Genomic DNA, 19,943 nt, shown 5'->3' with positions numbered 1-19,943 from the left:
TAGAAACCTCCATTTACAAATCAAGCAAATCTGGTGACTCCAAAAAAAGGGGAGCGACCACATCGCGACACGTAGGATTTTTATGTTTTCGTTTGTATAGATTATATATATATATATATATATATATATATATATATATATATATATATATATTTAAATTATTTATGACGTCATCCAGGTCAAACACTGGTCCGTCCTCTTGGGTCGATCCGACCTTTGACCCGATAAGGCGTCCGGGTCGACGTCCAGACCGGGTCTGAAAAGATTAATAAAAAAGAGAGTATTATCCGGTTACTCTCCAAAGCAATATAATTATTAGAATTTTACGAGCCTAACGGATATCTATAGGGATCCGAATACCCGGTCCATAAACCTAACAAAATGGGGGAAAGTGGTTAGGATAAAATTGAGGAAGGAACTTTTCCGTCAAAGAAAGAAATTGAATCAAAAGAAATTATAATTATTACGTTTATGGGAAAATCGATTCCATCTTCTTCACCAAAGCTTCAAGATTTCGCCCGAATTATAACATCCGACCGGACCCAACAACGGCTCGCTAAATCCGTGTCCAACAAAACCCGGGTTGTCCCTCCACCCGAACCCGCCAAGCCCAAGGGGAGCCGGATTGTTCATTCCGACAAACATTGTTATTAAAGACAAAAATGGAAGAAGAGAGTTCATCGATGAACCGCCGGATTCCCTTGGCGGATGTGGTGCTGGAGTGCTCCAGACGGTGGTTCCAGGATACCCTTAAGGAGGCTAAAGCCGGTGACATCGGTATGCAGGTCTTGGTGGGTCAGATGTATAGTAGTGGTTATGGGGTTGTTAAAGATGCACAGAAGGTGTTCGACCATTTGCCTCGCTTTGTTATTTTCTTCTAATTATTCATTTTAGGTTTCACAAGGGTGTTTATTAAGTACTTGTTTATGCACTTCTTAAGTCATTATGAATGGCATTGTTATAGTCTCCATATCATAGAAAAAAATCATGTTTTTTTTGGCCTGTAAACGAATTGAACACGAACAACGGCTTGTTCGTGTTCGTTCTTTTTACTTTAAACAAGCATGAACACGAACACAAACACTTAATTGAACAAGTATTTGTGTTCATGTTTGTTCGATTGATTGAATGAACACAAACTTGTTGTTCAACGAACTACCCACCGAATGGTTGTTTACTTATCGGTTCGTTTACAGGTCTAATGTTCTTGATATATTGTCCTGTGAACAAATGGATACCAAATTGTCTTACATATATTCTTACTCTTTGTTAATGTTGAAAATAGACTGATTGGTGTGTACTAAGTTAGTGTTGCTGGTTTGTATGTTAGGGACAAGCTTGGATTAGTAGAGCTTCCAGGAGTCGTAGCTCGGTGTGGAAAGTTGGTGACAAGCATCCAGGTTTTTAATTGTTGTTACTCTTTTTGTTTCTTGTTTATGGATTTATGGGCAGATGTGAAGTTTATTGAGTGATGTTATGAATAATTCGATACCGTTTTTTGTTAATATTATGATAGGTTACAATGCTAGTGATTCAGATTCAGATGAAGTGAAGGTTGAGGAAAAACAAAGCTAAATGTTCTGTGTTCATCAAATTGATGGAAACTAGGTGAGTTTTATACTTGCATTCTTGTCTGATTTTATTGTTATTGGGTTTACTAAACTATTGAATTTGATTCGGTTGACTGCAAAAATTAGTTGATCTGTAAGTAACTTTGAAGGACATATTGCGTATTCATTTGACTGAAAATAATCTTTGTTTTGTTTCGCAGTGCATTATTGGGTCAACACACTGGTCAACCTCTTCAACAAGTCTTCTAGCCAAACTTGATATGATGCCTTTATACTCTCCTTGTATGACTTACCAGACTAGTATTTATGGCTTTTTTGTCTGAAAATTATTGATTTTGCAAGTCATGGTGAAAAGAACCTGTTCATATGTCATTCATTTCGGTTTTATGGGTTTGCTTTCCGATTGTTATGCTATTATGTCACATCTCAACGATTTTTTTGTGAAATTTATATTTTTTTATAACAAATTTTGTATAAAAGTAAGCGCGTATTTTTTGGTTGTTTTTCTACCTTAACCTGGGCTAATCCCCCACAATGTATCCAACCTACAAAATCAGTGGAGGATGCAAGAATTTTATTAAACCCGGTTTCTCAGAATGTTCATTGCATGATATTCCCTCAAAACTGGACTGGAACCCCAACTGTTTATTTTTACCAAAAAAAAAAACAGGGTTTCACTTTCTTTGACACAACCCGAAACAGTTTGGGCCAAAAACCTAGTTTGTGCACCTTTACCTTAGGTCATGACCCTGTGTAAAAATGCAACAAGAATAATAATTACAATAAATTATAGTAAATTTAACATGGGCTGGGTAGAAAGTAACACTTATGTAATGTCATGCTCGAATTTTCTTCAACAGGGGCGGAAACATGTCAGGTTTAACACAGGTTGTGTAGCCGTGTAGGCAAATAAAGTCATGCTGGGATTTTCGTCAACAGGGGCGAAAACAAGTCAGGTTAACATAGGTTGGGTAGACATATAAAGTCATGCTGCAATTTAAACAACAGGGACGAAAACGAGTCAGATCAACATAGGTTAGGTAAAAAACAATTACAAGGAATCATAACAAAGTAGGCCATTTGAAAAGGAAAAATAGCCTTCGTAAAAAAAGCCTTGTTATGCATGATTATTACATACCATATTCTGATTAGTTTCATTAAATAAAATGAATATATTTGAAATTTGGGTATATTCGTAATAATAGAAACCGCGTATTTGAGAATGATGGTTTTCTCCCTTTACACACATTACAAGATGCTTTCCCCTCAGAAAAGCACCAAAGTGGCCTCTATTTCTATAATTCATTCCCACCAAATCCAATTCCTCTTACAAATCTTTCCCTTCATATTCACATTCACATTCATTCCTCAAAAGCCATATTTCTAAGCTCACATCATCTTCCAAGCAAATCCAATGACTAACGTGAGTATCATCATCTTCATCAACTCATTTACACTATATTATTAACCCACCCTTGTGACTGGCTGCTAACGTTTAATAAATCAGGTGGTGGAATTAAAGGTGGGTTTACACTGTGAAGAGTGCATTAAGATGATCTTAAAATCCATCAAGAAGATCGAAGGTGCGGACTCTTAATTTTCCACTGCTAATATAATATTGTCGAAACAAATTAATTCATAAAGATTTTTGGTTACTTTAACAGATATTGAGACGTATGATGTTGACACGAGGTTAAACAAGGTGACTGTTACCGGAAATGTAACGAATGCACAAGTTGTCAAAGCGCTACACAAGATCGGTAAGCAGGCTACCAATTGGGAACAGGATTCGACCACAAGCTCCTAGATTACCTCATCTTGTACTAGTTAAAGGTTTTTAACAATGTTTCAACTTTTTATATAATTTGTGTTGTAATATATGATCTATATCTACCAGTAATAATATTTGTTAGCAAATCAAAATTTGGATCCAAAGAAAACCGAAGAACAAAGCAAACGAACTAATGTATTATTATGTATTAGGAAACAAAATAAAGTATCATAGTTCACTTTATCTGGCCCGGCCCAATAATTAAAAAAGCAAAGGGTTTGTTTATGTCCTAGAAGTTTTGGCCCAATAAATAAAGTTTTATTAAAGATATAGGTATGCGAGTATAATTCTTAAGGTTAAGTTTGTGCTTTATAAGTCGATTTATCCTCTCTTGGCTATCTATGGCTCGTTGTCAATTTGTCATAAAATATGACATATTGACATGTTTGTGCAGCCAATGAAGAATTAATGCTCAACTGATTGGTTCCTAATCCATACAACATACATGGGAGAACGAAAATTGGTTCACACGTAGTTAGAAATGATTGTTCATTAACTTTAGCCACAAATTATTTCACACGTCAAAATGACTTTTTCTTAGAAATCCATAATAAAATTGAGTACATTAGAAGTCTAACTAGTGATCACATTTCACAAGATAATAATTAAGAGTGTAAGAAACAAACTGCTTACCACTCGAAAAAAAAATCAAAAATGAAAGTAAAAATGGTTAAATATTTTAGGGCATACGTGGTGGGTTAGCGCCCAACTCCACCTAGGACAAAAACACCCCCAATACTTAAACTTGTGAGCCGGGGGTCTCACCGGAAGCAGCCTCTCTATCCTTATCGGGTAGAGGTAAGGCTGGCTACATCTTACCCTCCTCAGACCCTACTATAGCTTTGCTATTGGTGGGATATACTGAGTACGATGATGATGATGATGATGAACTGTCCGAACTAAGCAAATATAGACACTTCACACCTTTTTTATAATGCTTTTTTATTATTAATTATTTAATTTCATGTGAAACCAATACATGTTTTGGACGTTTTTCAACTACGTATCAATGACCGACGTCACATGAACATTACAATTTTTTTGAACCAGTAAAGATGGCCTTATTATTATGCTCTTAAATGAACTGCAATTTAAAGAACGAATTGATAACGGGAACACAAACGATGACACGATATTTAAGTAAACCTCTCGTATTATTATAATCAAGAAACTAGCTCAAAACTTTAATATAATAATCCCTCTCACAATACAATAACCCTAACATGGCTATGTATCTATAGAGTGACCCTAACTTAGCTAACAAGTAAGTACTAATATAAAGCCCAATTGCAACCTCATAGAACCATTACAACATTAATGAATTCCATAGGCGCAATAGGTCTAACCCGGTCACCCGCACGTATCTATTATAATAGAAATTACCAACACAATTCACTTTCTCGTCCAAAAACATAAGGGTGATGGTTAAGTCTTGGAATTGTTGAGGTCTCAAGTTTGAAACCTGACTTAAGAAGGTTTTCCACAGTTGCTAGTTTCTTCCTTGATAACGTTCTTGGGTTGGGTCGAGTTTTGACCGGGTGTATCCGGTCTGGTTCTAGTTCCAGGATGAAATACAATACCAGGTCGTATTCGCGGGTACGAACCGGTTCTAAGTGGGGTTCAGAACTTATTTTGTGCACCTCTATGTACTAAACGGTCTTAAAGAAAAATGAAAATAAAGAGTGGGAGGTTACATCTTCACTCTCAAAATAAAGAAGATCCAAGAGTTGCACCAATAACAAAAAACGCTCAGCATTTCTTCATACACCTTACCTGCGTCCTCCAAAACACGCCGATCACAATGACAACACCACCACCATCAATCCCTACCACCACCACCAACACAAACCACCCACCCACCTCGACCCTCCGCCACTCCCTCTCCCACCACCGACCGTGGCCCGAACTCCTCGACCGCACCACCTTCGCCCGCCCGGACTCCTTATCCGACGCCACCACACGCATCCGCAAAAACTTCTCATACTACCGCGTCAACTACACCACCATCCTCTCAGTCATCATCACCATATCACTCATCACCCACCCACTAACACTCTTATTCCTCCTTACCCTCTTAGCTGCATGGATCTTCCTCTACCTCTTCCGTCCCTCTGATCAGCCACTCGTCATCTGCCACCGCACTTTTTCGGACCGAGAAACGCTGGCCATATTAACGCTTGCTACTGTTGTCGTCGTCTTCTTGACGAATGTTGGGTCGGTTTTGATCTCGGCTGTTTTGGTTGGGTTGGGGGTGTTGTGTCTGCATGGAGGGTTTAAGGTCCCTGAGGATCTCTTTCTGGATGACCAGGATCAGGGGAATGGCGGGTTCTTGTCTTTCCTTGGTGGTGCGGCTTCTTCTGCTGCCGCTCCCACCGTGCCAAGGGTTTGATCATTCGAGGTTATGTTTACGTTGATTTAGTCATGTAGAAAAGTTTAACTGATTCTTGAATTTCAGTTTCTTTGTTTTGGTTTAGTTGAATTGATTTCTTACACTTGGTTTTGATATTAACTGATCAATGTCTAGTTGCGGTTTTGAATATGCGAAACATCTTTTTGCTGTTTAGAAAATTAGTGAATCGGATATAGGTGTTTATGAGTAGACTGTGAAATCATATGATCATGTGGTTAAAACTGTGTCTTTCAGACCGTCTGCAACGCAGCGCACTTAGGGCACACGCAGGCTAAGAATGTGGTTTATGTGGGCCAAATAAATGTTTTAAACCTTTTTTTTTTCTTTGGGAATAAATGGACTGTTTTTGGGGAGAATGGGTATGATAGCATTGGATGTAACATGTGATTGTTGGGAGAAATGGGTAGAAAACTAAAAATCCTATGTGGCGGGTGAGTAGGCTTGTTTGTGGGTAGAATGGGGTCTTAGCGTTATGGATAGTCAGTCTCATACCAAAGGTTTCGTGATCACTAGTCTAGACAAAATGTTTTGATAGGCATTTGGGGGTTGTCTTGCTGCACTCGGATATCCTAATCACCTTTCTCATAAACCGAGACCCAAGAGTTGTCTTTATGAAAGGTTGCTTTCGGACGAACCTGTCTTCAGTGGGAGGGGAAGATCTTGGCCTGGCTTCTGCAAGATGGCTGCTCAATGTGGTTAACTTTATAAGTAAAAGCATCCCCTCACACGATAAAATGAAGAAAATGTTTTATGTAATTAGGCTCGCATTTGACATGGCTTAATGTGTCCTGTACAACTATTCTTTTTTTTCTTTTTAAAGGGGAAAGGTACATCATTCATTACACTTATTTCTCTATGCCCTCATACATACTAGTACAATACTGCGCATGGTGAGATTCATTATGTTTGCCTTTGGAGTCATCTTTTGGGAGTTGTATTAACCGTGTATGTTGGTTTCCCGACTGAAGAACAAGGTTGCTGACATTATAAACAACCCATTAGCTCTCGAAGTTGAAGTCTCAAGGACCACCTTCGGACCTTTCGACACTCGAGTTACCTCTAGATAGAGAAGTAAGTGTAATAAGTGGTGTATGGAAATGGGAGATTTCTCCCAGCGAAGAGTGAAGGGAATAAAATTAAAATTAAGTTCAGGTTCCCTTGCATGATATGGATGATTAGAGGTGCACAAAAAAACCTTAACCCGGAACCGGACGTGCAAAAAAACCCGGAACCGGTTTTTTTAATACCCGGTTTTTAATACCCGAACTCGTACCCGACCCCACCCGTAGGGTACTGATAGGGTATGCATTTTGGCACTAAAACTCAAACCCGAACCGGACCCGATTTATACCCGGTAATACCCGAAAACCCGAACCGGTATATTTCCGGAACCGGGGGTTTCCAATACCCGAAACCGGGTATTTCAAATGCCCGATGTATACCGGAAAAATATCTTAAAAATACCCGGAAAATACCCCTAAAAAGTGCAAACTTTAAAAAAATCCAATCTATACCCGAAAAATACCCGGAAAAAAACACGAAAAAACCTGTAATTAGGGTTTTTTCAATGCCCGATAATATGGTATTCAAATACCCGGTTTTAGAATACCCGGTTCTATACTCGACCCGAACCCGATGAATATGGTATGGTTTTTAGAGACAATACCGACCCGAACCCGACCAGATTATTACCAATACCCGGTCATACCTGAACCCGGTTCCATACCTGAACCCGGGTATTTAAAAAAACTCAATTTGTGCACCTCTATGAATGATTAGCATTCTTGGTGGGCCGAGTAACGTTAGGCGAGTGAACGAGTCCAATGTGATGGTATCCTGATAAGTCAATACTGTTTTAATATTGAATCAGGCCCCGTGAAAAACCAAGTTACACAAAAACCTATTTCTCATTTTGTTGTATGAAAAACCAACTTCTTTTTTAAGTTAATTTATTGGGTAAAGTGTTATTTTCGTGTTTGTGGTTTGGCAAATAATGTGAATTTAATCCAAAAAAATTATTTTTTTCATATGGACCCTCTATGTTTCTCAGTTCTTGCCAATTACATCCAAATCACTAACTCCGTTAAATTTAATCGTTAAGTCAGGGGTAGACATGTCTTTTCACTATTTCCTTATTATAATACTTATTTTAGTGAATTGCGGTTTTCGTCCTTGTTGTTTGTCCAAATATGCGGTATTAGTCCAATAGTTTCAAGTTTGCAATTTTCGTACTTAGAGTTTCATTTCACTTGCAATCAAACCTGAATTTATTAACCTTGTTAATTTTGGTCGTTAATCCATTTGCGCGCCCCTCACGTGACGACCAGTTTTGTCGTTTCTCTTTTTAAATAAACTTCAGTCTTAATTCGCAAGCCCCCTCACGTGAGGGGCTGGAGTGTATTTGGGGAAAAGAAAAAAAAAACAAGGAACAAAACTGCCCCTCACGTGAAGGGCACACTGATGGGTTTAACGACCAGACTTAACGATATTAGGGAATTCGGGTTTAATTGCAAGTGAAATGAAACCATAGGGAAGAAAATTGCAAATTTGAAACTATTAGACTAAAACTGCAGATTTGGCAAACTAGAGAGATGAAAACCGCAGTTCACTAAAATAAGTATTATAATAAAGAAAGGGTGAAAAGACATGTCTACCCCTGACTTAACGATTAAATTTAACGGAGTTAGTGATTTGGATGTAATTGGCAAGAACTGGGAAACGTGGAGGGTCTATATGCAAAAAATAAACTTTTTGTACTAAATTAGCATTATTTGCCAAACCACAAGATGAAAATGACAATTTACTCTAATTTATTTGATCATTTCCTTTTCAATTTTATGGTTATTGTTAGGGCATTAGGGTGCTCATCTAAAGTGACCTGGAAGTCTGGACATTATGCTCTATCACCCTACTTTTTCATCAACTATTATGAAATATTCCCTCCGTCCCATTTTAAATGTCATGGGATCCAAAACACATAAATTAAGAAATGTTTGATCATTATATTTTATGAGCTGTAAAATGACAATAATGTCCTTTAAGTTATTATGGTTAAAAACCATTTTGTAAAATGAAACATCTAGTATATGTAATAGTAAGGGCACAATTGGAAATTGAATTTATATGTATAGAAATGATATTTAAATTGGGACAACCAAAAATGGAAAAATGAACATTTAAATTGGACGGAGGGAGTACCCTATAAGACTATCCGTAATGGGGCGCGAGTTTGGGCGAGAAAGGGCGACAAAGGAGGAGCACACCGCCCCCCTGGGCGATATTTGGGCGAAATGAGGCGGGGGCGAGGAGAAGTTGTCGCCCAAAAAGAAGAAAAAAATAATATTATTATATTAATATGTGTGTGTTATATATACATATATGTATATATTATTATTATATTACTATTGTAGCCCCTACACCATTACACCCCAAAAACAAATTTTCACCCCTTGCTAACCGGACGCCAACAGCCCAAAACGCCCTAATTTGTAGCACCTCCACTACACATAGCCTAAGTCTATACTAAGGCATCACTCCTTTCAAATATCGTAGACTATTATTTTTATTCTTTATTTTTAATAAAAAATATTTATAATTTTAGAATCAAAATTAAAAATACTTTCATTATATTACATCCAACATTACACCGATGACATGGTAATGCAACTCCTTAAACTTCTTCAAATCCCGATTAAATTGTTTTTCCTTTACTTGAGCATGTTGCCCGTTGCTTTGCCAACCATTAAGCATACTCAAATGGTTGGAAGTCTGAAGTTGGAACATGTACATATGTGGATGATGTGTAAACATTTGTTGCAGTTGACTTTGATTCGTAGTCGACCTCGAACCACTTACTATCAAGCTGATACCACCTCTTCACGTGCTAGCTCCTCGATATCTCTTGCTTCCACAAATGTTTGTTTTTTTTAACCCATAGAGACTTTTGTTGGAAAACTTGTATTATAAATTCCAGAAAATTGAATGAAAATAAACAAAACAGTAAACCGGGCTTGTGTTTAACACAATTCCCTTAAACAGATTCTCGGTATGTTCCCAGGGTACTCCGGTTCGAAACAGAACCGGTGCTCTGCTGGACTCGGACACTTGCCTGAAATGCAACCGGAAATAATATTGTTGTAGAGAAGTAGAAGAAGAAGTGTGTTTGATTTTGGTGTGTCTAAACTGAAGAGTTGGTCTGGTTTATATAGCCATACAATCAAATAATAATAATCAATACTGTTAATGACCATTAAATAATAATAATATCAAATAATGGCCATTAGTGTAGATTATAAAACTGTAAGTCATAATCATTCTCTTAATGATTATTAATTGTATTGACTGGACCAGTTTTGAATTTCAAAAACAAATTCAAAAAATCGTCTAACGCGAGCTCGGGTTTTCGGAGTTGCATTCGTGTCCGCGGGACGTGCGGGCACGCACGAGTTCGATGGATTTCTAGTCCAGAAACCAAAATTTGCACTCCCCCCCTGCGCGCGCGTAGGACTTGTGGTAAAACATGTCAAAAAGAATTCAAATGGGTGTAAGGTCACTACCTTATAAACCATTCATTATTTTGTTCCCAAACCGATGTGGGACAAACCTTTACCACTTCCACCACTTCCTTCATTCACACACTAAAACTTTCAACAATCCCCCACATGAATGGAGGTCGAAACAACCACATTATTCCGATTAGATTTCAACAGTTGAATCTTGCATACAATAGGTAGGTGTTATCCTTTGAACCTTTGCTTATGAAGCATACTTAGCCCACTGGCTCTGAGTAGACGGTGATGTCTTTGAACTCGAGGCCGTTTGTGTAGACGACAATACACTTCACACAAGACTCTCCCTGACAAAGTCAAGTCCTCATAGTTATGTTCGTTATAGTCATGAACATGCGCCTGGTTCTGCAAGAGCTATTAAGTATTGTGCCCAACAATACCCTTCGAAGCAACCCCACTTCTCTCTCACATAGGTGATTCACCATGTATGACTACCTTGGTCGAATCATTAAAATCCATATGCTTAGCCTCACACTTGTCACTTTTAGGAATGGACTAGGAAGGTTACATTTCCACGTGGTAAACTCCCTCTTAAAATTGTAGGGTTATCCCCCCCCCCCCCCCCCACAATGACCACACTAATTCATACAATTAGGTTTTCCTATTGAACTCAACTCTTGGGATCTACAGTCTGTTGAGTTAGGTTTTCTTCGCATGAACTTTAATTTTTCAAGGGCTTCAGTCTCATTCCCATGGACGACTTCTGAACTAACTCTCTACTTAGGCCTTTTGTTAGTGGATCTGCAATATTATCCTTTAACTTCACGTAGTCAACAGTGATAATTCCAGTAGATATTAGTTGTCGTACCGTATTATGTCTACGTCTAATATGTCTATTCTTACCATTATACATTGTGCTATGAGCTCTGCCAATTGCCGATTGGCTATCACAATGTATACAGATGGCCGATGCCGGCTTAGGCCATCTTGGTATATCCTCAACAAATTGACGTAACCATTCTGCCTCTTCGCCCGCTTTATCTAGGGCGATGAATTCTGATTCCATCGTGGATCTAGCTATAACCGTTTGTTTAGACGATTTCCACGATATACCAGAACCTCCAAGTGTGAATACATACCCACTTGTTGCTCTGGAATCATTCGTGTCAGATATCCAAATTGCATCACAATGTCCTTTGACAACTGCTGGATATCTGTTATAGTGTAACCCATATTCTCTAGTGTATCTTAGGTACCGAAGCAACCGAAACACACAGTTCCAATGACTTGAACTTGGGTTGCTTGTGTATCTACTTAGCTTCCTCACAGCATATGCTAAGTCGGGTCTAGTGCAACTCATAAGATACATCAAACTGCCAATAATTCTTGAGTATTCCAACTGGTTAACTGGTTCACCTCTATTCTTAGCTAGATGTTGACTTGTGTCAATGGGAGTTCTAGCTACATTAGAGTCATTCGCATTAAATTTCTCAATTTACGTAATGAGATTGACTTAAAACAAGTCAATTTTGGGTTCGTGTGATTTTAACTCCCAAAATCACATCCGAAAGACCCATGTCCTTCATGTCAAATCTTGCTTTTAACATGTTCTTAGTGGATGTTATGATTTTGTCATCACTACCAGGAATAAGCATCTACATATAGACATAAAATGACATATCCATCGGATGTGTCCTTCACGTATACACATTTGTCACATTCATTGATTTTGAACCCAGCATCAAGCATGACATGATCAAACTTTTGGTGCCATTTGTCACATTCATTGATTTGACATGTCCTTCATGTCAAATCTTGCTTTTAACATGTTCTTAGTGGATGTTATGATTTTGTCATCACTACCAGCAATGAGCATATCATCTACATATAGACATAAAATGACATATCCAACGGATGTGTCCTTCACGTATACACATTTGTCACATTCATTGATTTTGAACCCAACATCAAGCATGACATGATCAAACTTTTGGTGCCATTGTTTAGGAGCTTGTTTCAATCCATACAAGGATTTCACAAGTTTACATACTTTCTTTTCTTGCCCAACGGCTATGAAGCCTTCGGGTTGTTCCATGTAAATCTCTTCCTTTAGATTTCCTCCAAGAAAGCCGTTTTTACATCCATTTGGTGAACTTCCAAGTTTCTAATGGCGGAAATGGCAAGCACTAACCTTATAGATGTTATTCGCGTAACCGGCGAATATGTATCAAAGTAATCTAAACCTTCTCGTTGTTTATATCCTTTGATCACCAACCTTGCCTTATACTTATCGATGGTGCCATCAGGTTTCATCTTCTTCTTGAAGATCCATCGATATCCTAGTGGTTTACACCCTTGAGGAAGATCCACTAGTTCCTAAGTATGATTTTGTAAGATAGAATCTATCTCACATTTGATGGCCTCCCTCCACTGAGGTCCTTCAGTGGAGTTCACCGCTTGTTGATACGTTTGAGGTTCCTCTTCTACCATGTAGGTAAGGAAATCAGGGCCGAAGGATTTTTCAGTCCTTTGCCGTTTACTTTTTCTGATTTCAACCTCCTATGTCTCAGATTGTTCCCGAGGTTCATCTCCAGTACTATCGTTTTGAATACTTTCCTCAACCGGTCTAGAATAGCTCGGTAAACATGGGAACTTATATTCAAACCATGATGCATCCTTTGCTTCTATTATGGTGCCATTGTTTATTCCGGGATACTTGGAATCATGCACAAGAAATCGATATGCACCACCGGGAAGGGTATATCCTATAAACACACAATCCACGGTTTTGGGTCCTATTAGTAGGCGTTTTGGTGGAGTCACCACTACCATGGCTAGGCACCCCCACACTCGCAAGTATTTATATGGTGGTTTAATTCTCGTCCATAACTCATATGGAGTTAGATCTTTCTTCTTATTCGGTATCATGTTTAAGACATAATTAGCCGATAAGATTGCTTCCCCCCACATGTTCGGGCTTACCCCAGAACTTATCATCATGGAATTCATCATTTCTTTCAATGTTCGGTTCTTACGTTCCGCTATGCCATTTGATTGAGGGGAGTAAGGAGGCGTGATTTCATGTATGATTCCTTCTTTTTCACACAAGTCAATAAAAGGTGAAACATATTCACCTCCTCGGTCACTCCTTACTCTTTTAATTTTTCGAGTTAGTTGATTCTCAAGTTCGGCTTTAAATAAGATAAACTTATCAATAGCCTCATCCTTACTCTTAAGTAAGTAAACATAGCAATATCTTGTACTATCATTAATGAATGTGGTGAAGTACTTGTTCCCACCACGAGTAGGAATTGTTTTTAGATTACACACATCGGTGTGAATCATCTCGAGGGGTTCGGTAAATCGTTCAATCTTTTTGAATGACGATCTCGTTTGTTTTGCTTCGACGCAAGTTTCACATTTATTATTTGAGTTGATATCGAATGTTGGCATGTATTTAAGTTTAATCAAACGTCAAATGGAATTAAAATTAACATGACCTAGTCTACCATGCCAAACATTAGAAGACTCAAGCATATAAGCAGAACTAGTAGCATTCTCATTCATTTTGTTAAACACGGTTACATTCAACTTGAACATACCATTAAGGGCATAGCCCTTACCAACATACACACCATTTTTGGTCAACACGACCTTATCAGACTCAATCACCATTTTGAACCCAAACTTGTTCAACTGCCACCCCCGACACAAGGTCCTTACGAATTTCGGGAACATACAACACATTTGACAAAGTAAGATCCTTTCCCGAAGTCATCTTCAAAACTACATTCCCCTCACCTTTGACTTCGGCCGTAGCGGAGTTTCCCACAAACACCTTTTCTCCATTAGTCACCTCTTTGAAGGTGCTAAAGAGACTTTTATCAAAGCACACATGACGGGTAGTCCCCGTATCGACCCACCAATCTTTGTTATTTTGCCCAACCAAGTTAACTTCGGTGACCATAATCGAGAGGTCCGTGACCACCGCAACAAGGTTCTCAACCTCACGAATCATGTTAACTTGTCGAGCATTTTCTTTCTTTGGGAACTTGCACTCATTGTCCCTATGGCCTTGCTTCCCATAATTATAACAAGTTTCTTGGAACTTCTTTTTCTTCCCAACTCCCCCCCTTAGGACCAAGGTTGAAGCCTTTCCCATGATTTTTCTTTCCACCATTTTTACCCTTTGAAGATTGGCCATGTTCAACAACATTGACCTTTGTTGTTCCGGGATCGTCAATTATTTTTAAAGCAATTTTGTTATCTTCTTCAATACGAAGACGAACAACAAGATCTTCAATGGCCATCTCCTTTCGCTTATGCTTGAGATAGTTCTTGAAATCGACCCAACTTGGTGGTAGCTTTTCAATGATACAAGCAACTTGGAATGTCTCACTAAGCGACATCCCTTCCGCATGAATATCATGAAGAACAACTTGCAAATCTTGGACTTGACTCATAACAGTTTTTGAGTCTATCATTTTAAAGTCCAAGAACTTAGCCACCACGAATTTCTTAGTACCGACATCTTCGGTTTTGTATTTTCGGTCCAACGACTCCCATAATTCTTTGGCAGTCTTGGCCTTACAATAAACATTATAAAGTGCATCAACCATGCCATTCAAAACATAGTTCCGGCACAAGTAAATCCGAATGATTCCAAGCCTGAACCGCGCTTACCGACAGCGCATCCGTTGCCTCTTCATCAACATGAGGAACGGTTTCAGTCAAGAACCTCGCGAACTTCAAAGTGGTCAAATAAAAGAACATCTTTTATTGCCACTGTTTGAAATTCACACCGGTGAACTTCTCCGGTTTCTCAGCATGAGACGTGACAACACTCGGCAACGGAGCAACCGAACCAGTTGTGACAGCAACCGCGTTAGTCACGATGGCAGAAACAGCAGCGCTCATGGTTGGGATTCCATTCTGAAATGAAAAATACAAGAATAATAATAAGTAATCTGTTTAAGTTTGTTGGAAAACTTGTATTATAAATTCCAGAAAATTGAACGAAAATAAACAAAACAGTAAACCGGGATTGTGTTTAACACAATTCCCTTAAACAGATTCTCGGTCTGTTCCCAGGGTACTCCAGTTCGAAACAGAATCGGTGCTCTGCCGGACTCGGACACTTTCCTGAAATGCAACCGGAAATAATATTGCTGTAGAGAAGTAGAAGAAGAAGTGTGTTTGATTTTGGTGTGTCTAAACTGAAGAGTTGGTCTGGTTTATATAGCCATACAATCAAATAATAATAATCAATACTGTTAATAACCATTAAATAATAATATCAAATAATGGCCATTAGTGTAGATTATAAAACTGTAAGTCATAATCATTCTCTTAATGATTATTAATTGTATTGACTGGACCAGTTTTGAATTTCAAAAACAAATTCAAAAAATCGTCTCACGCGAACTCGGGTTTTCGGAGTTGCATTCGTGTCCGCGGGACGTGCGGGCACGCACGAGTTCGATGGATTTCTAGTCGAGAAACCCAAATTTGCACTCCCCCCTGCGCGCGCGTAGGACTTGTGGTAAAACATGTCATAAAGAATTCAAATGGGTGTAAGGTCACTACCTTATAAACCATTCATTATTTTGTTCTCAAGCCAATGTTGGACAAACCTTTACCACTTCCACCACTTCCTTCATTCACACACTAAAACTTCCAACAACTTTTAGGCTTTGTGTTTGTAAAATATTAATTAAACAAATAGGTTTTTTGTTGAATTAAATTGGTTAAAAGAGTGTGGCATTTAAATGATTATTATTTTTTAAATTACAAATACATTCTCTATTATTTAATATATATAAATGACAAGTTTGGTGTCGCTAAATCGTCGTTGGGTCACTTGGCGGCCGCCTATTTGTCCATATCATGTTTGTTTTATTTTTTTATTTGCTTATTTTTCGTTCCAGTACCATAACAAACATAACGGAAGCCAACTGAACGACAATTATGTTTTTTTGTTTGTATTAATTATGATATTGTAACGAACTTGACATAAACCGACTGTATTCACATAGATTCACTGCCTCAACACCCGAGACTGACAACCCTCGGGTTTTACCAACGCCCCAATTTATCGACCGACGCCACCCCATTATTCCAATCAACGCCTCAACGCCCGGGACCGACAACGCTCGGGTTTTACCAATGCCAAACTTAACAACCAATGGCACTCCATTGGTCCACTCAATTTTTGTATTTTTTTCTCCGTTTTAATTTCGGTACCATAACAAATGTAGTTGAAATGAACCAAATTGGTGTCCCCGTAAGTGCCTAGTGGCCCACTTGGCGGCACTTTATTAGTCCATGAATTTTGTTATTATTTTTAATTTGTTTTATTTAGTTGAGTTACCATAACGAACGTAATGAAAATTGACAAAAGGTCATTAGGGGTGCAAATGAGCCGAGCTGCTTGCGAGCTACTCGATATCGGATCGTTAAAAAGCTCGATCGAGCCGAGCTTAATCAAGCCCGAGCTCGAGCCTAAAAGTAAGTTCCTTTAATAAACGAGCCCGATCCTGAGCTTCACTTATCGAGCTCGAGCCAGCTCGCGAGCCAAAACGAGCCTGCCAGTTATATAATTTTTTTAAAATATATATTTAATGGTTATTAATTATTATATATATAATGTTATGAAAAAATAAATAAAAATAACAAAATAACACATATTATTTTATACATAAAGTTATAATAGAAAAAAATATATAAAATAATTATAATTATATAAAAAATAATTGATAGATAGTAAATGAGCCGAGCTCAAGCTTCACGATCCATTCACGAGCCAAGCTCGAGCTTTGGAAATAGAGCTCGAAACGAGCCGAGCTCGATCTCTATGTAAGTTAAACGAGCCGAGCTCGAGCCTAGTCGAGCTCAGGCTCGGCTCCGCTCGTTTGCACCTCTAAAGGTCATGACTGTAGTGAAGCTAGTGGAAACCGACCGAATTTGTCTAACGCCCCTAGGCGACAACACTTGGGTTTTAACTACGGCCAACCCCACCCCACCCTGCGTCTCCCATTGGGACGCAAGTGCCTTATTAGACCACTTGGTGACACCATAGTAGTCCATGCATTTTGTGTATTTTTTTAAAATATTAGTTCAGTTACCATAATGAACATAATGGACACCCCCTGGTCATCTCAAACTTTTTATATTTTTTCTGTTTTAAGCTTCGGTTTCGTAACGGATGTAATTGAAATCGACTGATTTCGTGTTGAGTTACCACCTCAATGTCCAGAACTGACAACACTTGAATTTTATTACCACTTGTGTTTGCCAACCAAATAAAGATCGTTTTAAACATTTTGTACATTTTATATGTTCATTTGAGGAATTAATTTTTTGGGTTTTAACGTTCAAATTTTACCAATGATGTCTATACCGTAACAAACTCAACCGATATCGACCAAATTCGTGTCAACTCACCATCGTAATCCTCATATTTCAATGATGGGGTTTTGCCAACTGCCCTAACGCCACGTGTGGGGTAAAAAAAACTCGTTATATATAGATGTTGTCCAATGGCTCACACCCATCTCTCATCGACAACAAGTAACCGAGATTCCCACAATTAGCGAGTACCCGCATGGCTAGTGGCGGTGTACCCGCTAGGCAAACCCAACCCGCCATGGGGGAGCCCGAGAATGCTCCTACCCGCCTTATCATATCAACATTGAAGTCGATATTTATTAATGTTTGTATTTAAACTAGTTCAGGAGTCATCGTTAAAAATGATGACTTGCTATACTTGTCACCTTTGCCGTTGGACTTGTACGTATTAATGTTCTTCTTTCCTTATTAATTTGAACCCCATTTTTGACACAACGCTACCTCTATTGTCCTCTACCAGTTAAAACTAAGCCGCCCTACCAAAATGATACTGCCAACCATATTGCCTACGCTAACAAAATTAGCTGGGGATCAGCGTATGATACACCGGTTTTCGCCCGTTTCCACGTTTGCTTTGGTGATCGATGTGAAATGGCTCGCTTCGTATGGGCTTGATATTAGCCTTTACTAACTAATGTAATGAAGTTTGGATATGGTGAGTTAACGGGTAAGACTTCCTTTAGGCCTGAGGTGGCACAACTCCCTCCGTTTTTTTTTCTCAGTAAAGTGTAAATTACATGTTTTTGTAGGAAATGCTGAGCCCTTCCCCTTCCGTGTTCGGCGTTATATTTTAGAAATGATTTATGCGGGAGGTATCAAAGATGTACGCAACAAATAGTTGTATCTAGTAAAATTTTAAAAGGGAAAAAATAAAAATTGCAAATTATGTTTATATATAACAACAAAATTAAAAAAATAAAAAAAAATTAAAGTAGCTTTTATTTTCTCAAAAAAAGTTAAGCCGGAGTTTGTTGTTATAGGAAACATAATATACAAAGAGAGACAAAAACAAAAAGTGTGTGAAGGATTTGCAGATTAAAAAAAATCCTAAAAAATTTCAAAAAAAAAAATAAAGAAAAAAAGCATACCTCAAAATATAAAAAATAACGAAAAAAATTAAAACTAAAATGTTTTTCCCATCATTCATGCTCCAAAAAAAAAGAATAAAAAGAAAAACGAAGAATACATACAATGCCGAGAAAAAAAGGCACAATGACGAAAATTAACATAAAACACAATTGATCTTAAAATATAACACAATATTGAGTAATATAACACAATATCCAGAAAAAGAAGTCACAATGTAAAGGAAAAACGATAATATCATTGACGAAAATAAATAAAAACAAAATGATAAATAAAAAGCACAATGATCTTTTTCCTGACTATTTTTTTTAAGTATGAGAAAAATGGTGGAAACATTTTTGTGTTTTTACTTCTTTTCATTTTTTTTATTAAAGTTTGAGTTATAATCTTTTTATGATTTTTTTAAAAGTTTTTTTTACAAGTCATTCTCATCCGTCTTAATTTTAACTCACTCTAAGACCCATCGCTATGGGGCGCCCTTCGGGATTTTTTTTGGCGCTGTGGGCGTCGAACACCAGCGTGGGGCGCGGACGGAGGAGGGGCGACGAAGATCCGGTTGTTGTAACGGCCGGAGCGGTTGATGTAGTTTTGGTGGGCCCGCTTTCAGCATCTCTCTATCTCTCTCACACACATACATACATACATATGCATATATCTACTCTATAATAAAAGAATACCATCTTCAGCCACTTGTCACTGTTTCAGAGCTTCTCACCACTTTAACCCATTTTCAAGATTGGATCCTGACTTAACCCGACTCAAAAGAAAACCAACAGCCCATAATTTAACACAATGGTCATAACTCTCTCTCTCTGAACGTTTACAGGGCAGAACCAACAACTCCGGCGGCGTCATCATCCTTCATATTACTAGATCTTTCCGCGTCTGAAGCCGGTTCATCTTCATTCCCACCGCCACTGCCGATTTGGATCAACATCTCACCTCTTACTAGAAGCCCTAGGTCGTTGTCATTGTTGCAAAACCCGATTGCTATCTTCATCCCCACGCCCGCTGCTGATTTAGATTATTATTTGTTCTCCAATTGCAGCACATCATGGTTAGTAGATTTGATTGTTTGGTTCATTACAAAAATCTGTTTAATTTGGTTTTGTGAAATTGTTGATTTATGT

General features: G+C 38.2%; 2 protein-coding genes and 1 pseudogene across 2 annotated transcripts; all 3 read left to right on the top strand.

Annotated features, from left to right (window-relative positions):
- Positions 1–277: 277 nt before the first annotated feature.
- On the top strand, positions 278–2,004 carry LOC143579279 (uncharacterized). The gene is made up of 4 exons (XM_077062627.1): positions 278–842; positions 1,331–1,400; positions 1,517–1,608; positions 1,772–2,004. The coding sequence occupies exons 1-3, from the start codon at positions 663–665 to the stop codon at positions 1,573–1,575; spliced, it is 309 nt and encodes a 102-aa protein (XP_076918742.1). The 5' UTR covers positions 278–662; the 3' UTR covers positions 1,576–1,608; positions 1,772–2,004.
- An 802-nt stretch (positions 2,005–2,806) lies between these two features.
- Positions 2,807–3,867, top strand: LOC143579278 (copper transport protein ATX1-like). The gene is made up of 3 exons (XM_077062626.1): positions 2,807–2,994; positions 3,079–3,154; positions 3,236–3,867. The coding sequence occupies exons 1-3, from the start codon at positions 2,986–2,988 to the stop codon at positions 3,376–3,378; spliced, it is 228 nt and encodes a 75-aa protein (XP_076918741.1). The 5' UTR covers positions 2,807–2,985; the 3' UTR covers positions 3,379–3,867.
- Positions 3,868–5,203: 1,336 nt separating this feature from the next.
- On the top strand, positions 5,204–5,791 carry LOC143579277 (PRA1 family protein B3 pseudogene; annotated as a pseudogene).
- Positions 5,792–19,943: the final 14,152 nt, after the last annotated feature.

The sequence above is a fragment of the Bidens hawaiensis genome, unplaced genomic scaffold (assembly GCF_021521415.1).
Source record: "Bidens hawaiensis isolate Kalapana, Puna unplaced genomic scaffold, B.hawaiensis_p1.1 tig00029644_1, whole genome shotgun sequence".
NCBI classification, from domain to species: domain Eukaryota; kingdom Viridiplantae; phylum Streptophyta; class Magnoliopsida; order Asterales; family Asteraceae; genus Bidens; species Bidens hawaiensis.
Note: the sequence above shows the minus strand (reverse complement) of the source record. Positions and strands in the feature narration are given on the sequence as shown.

Bases quoted from the DNA above. Each gene is read 5' to 3' on its own strand.
- LOC143579279 (XM_077062627.1), top strand. From the start codon at position 663: ATGGAAGAAGAGAGTTCATCGATGAACCGCCGGATTCCCTTGGCGGAT. The intron at 843-1,330 runs GTGTTCGACCAT...TTTGTATGTTAG, and splicing joins TTGTTAAAGATGCACAGAAG to GGACAAGCTTGGATTAGTAG. The intron at 1,401-1,516 runs GTTTTTAATTGT...ATATTATGATAG, and splicing joins AGTTGGTGACAAGCATCCAG to GTTACAATGCTAGTGATTCA.
- LOC143579278 (XM_077062626.1), top strand. The intron at 3,155-3,235 runs GTGCGGACTCTT...TTACTTTAACAG, and splicing joins ATCCATCAAGAAGATCGAAG to ATATTGAGACGTATGATGTT.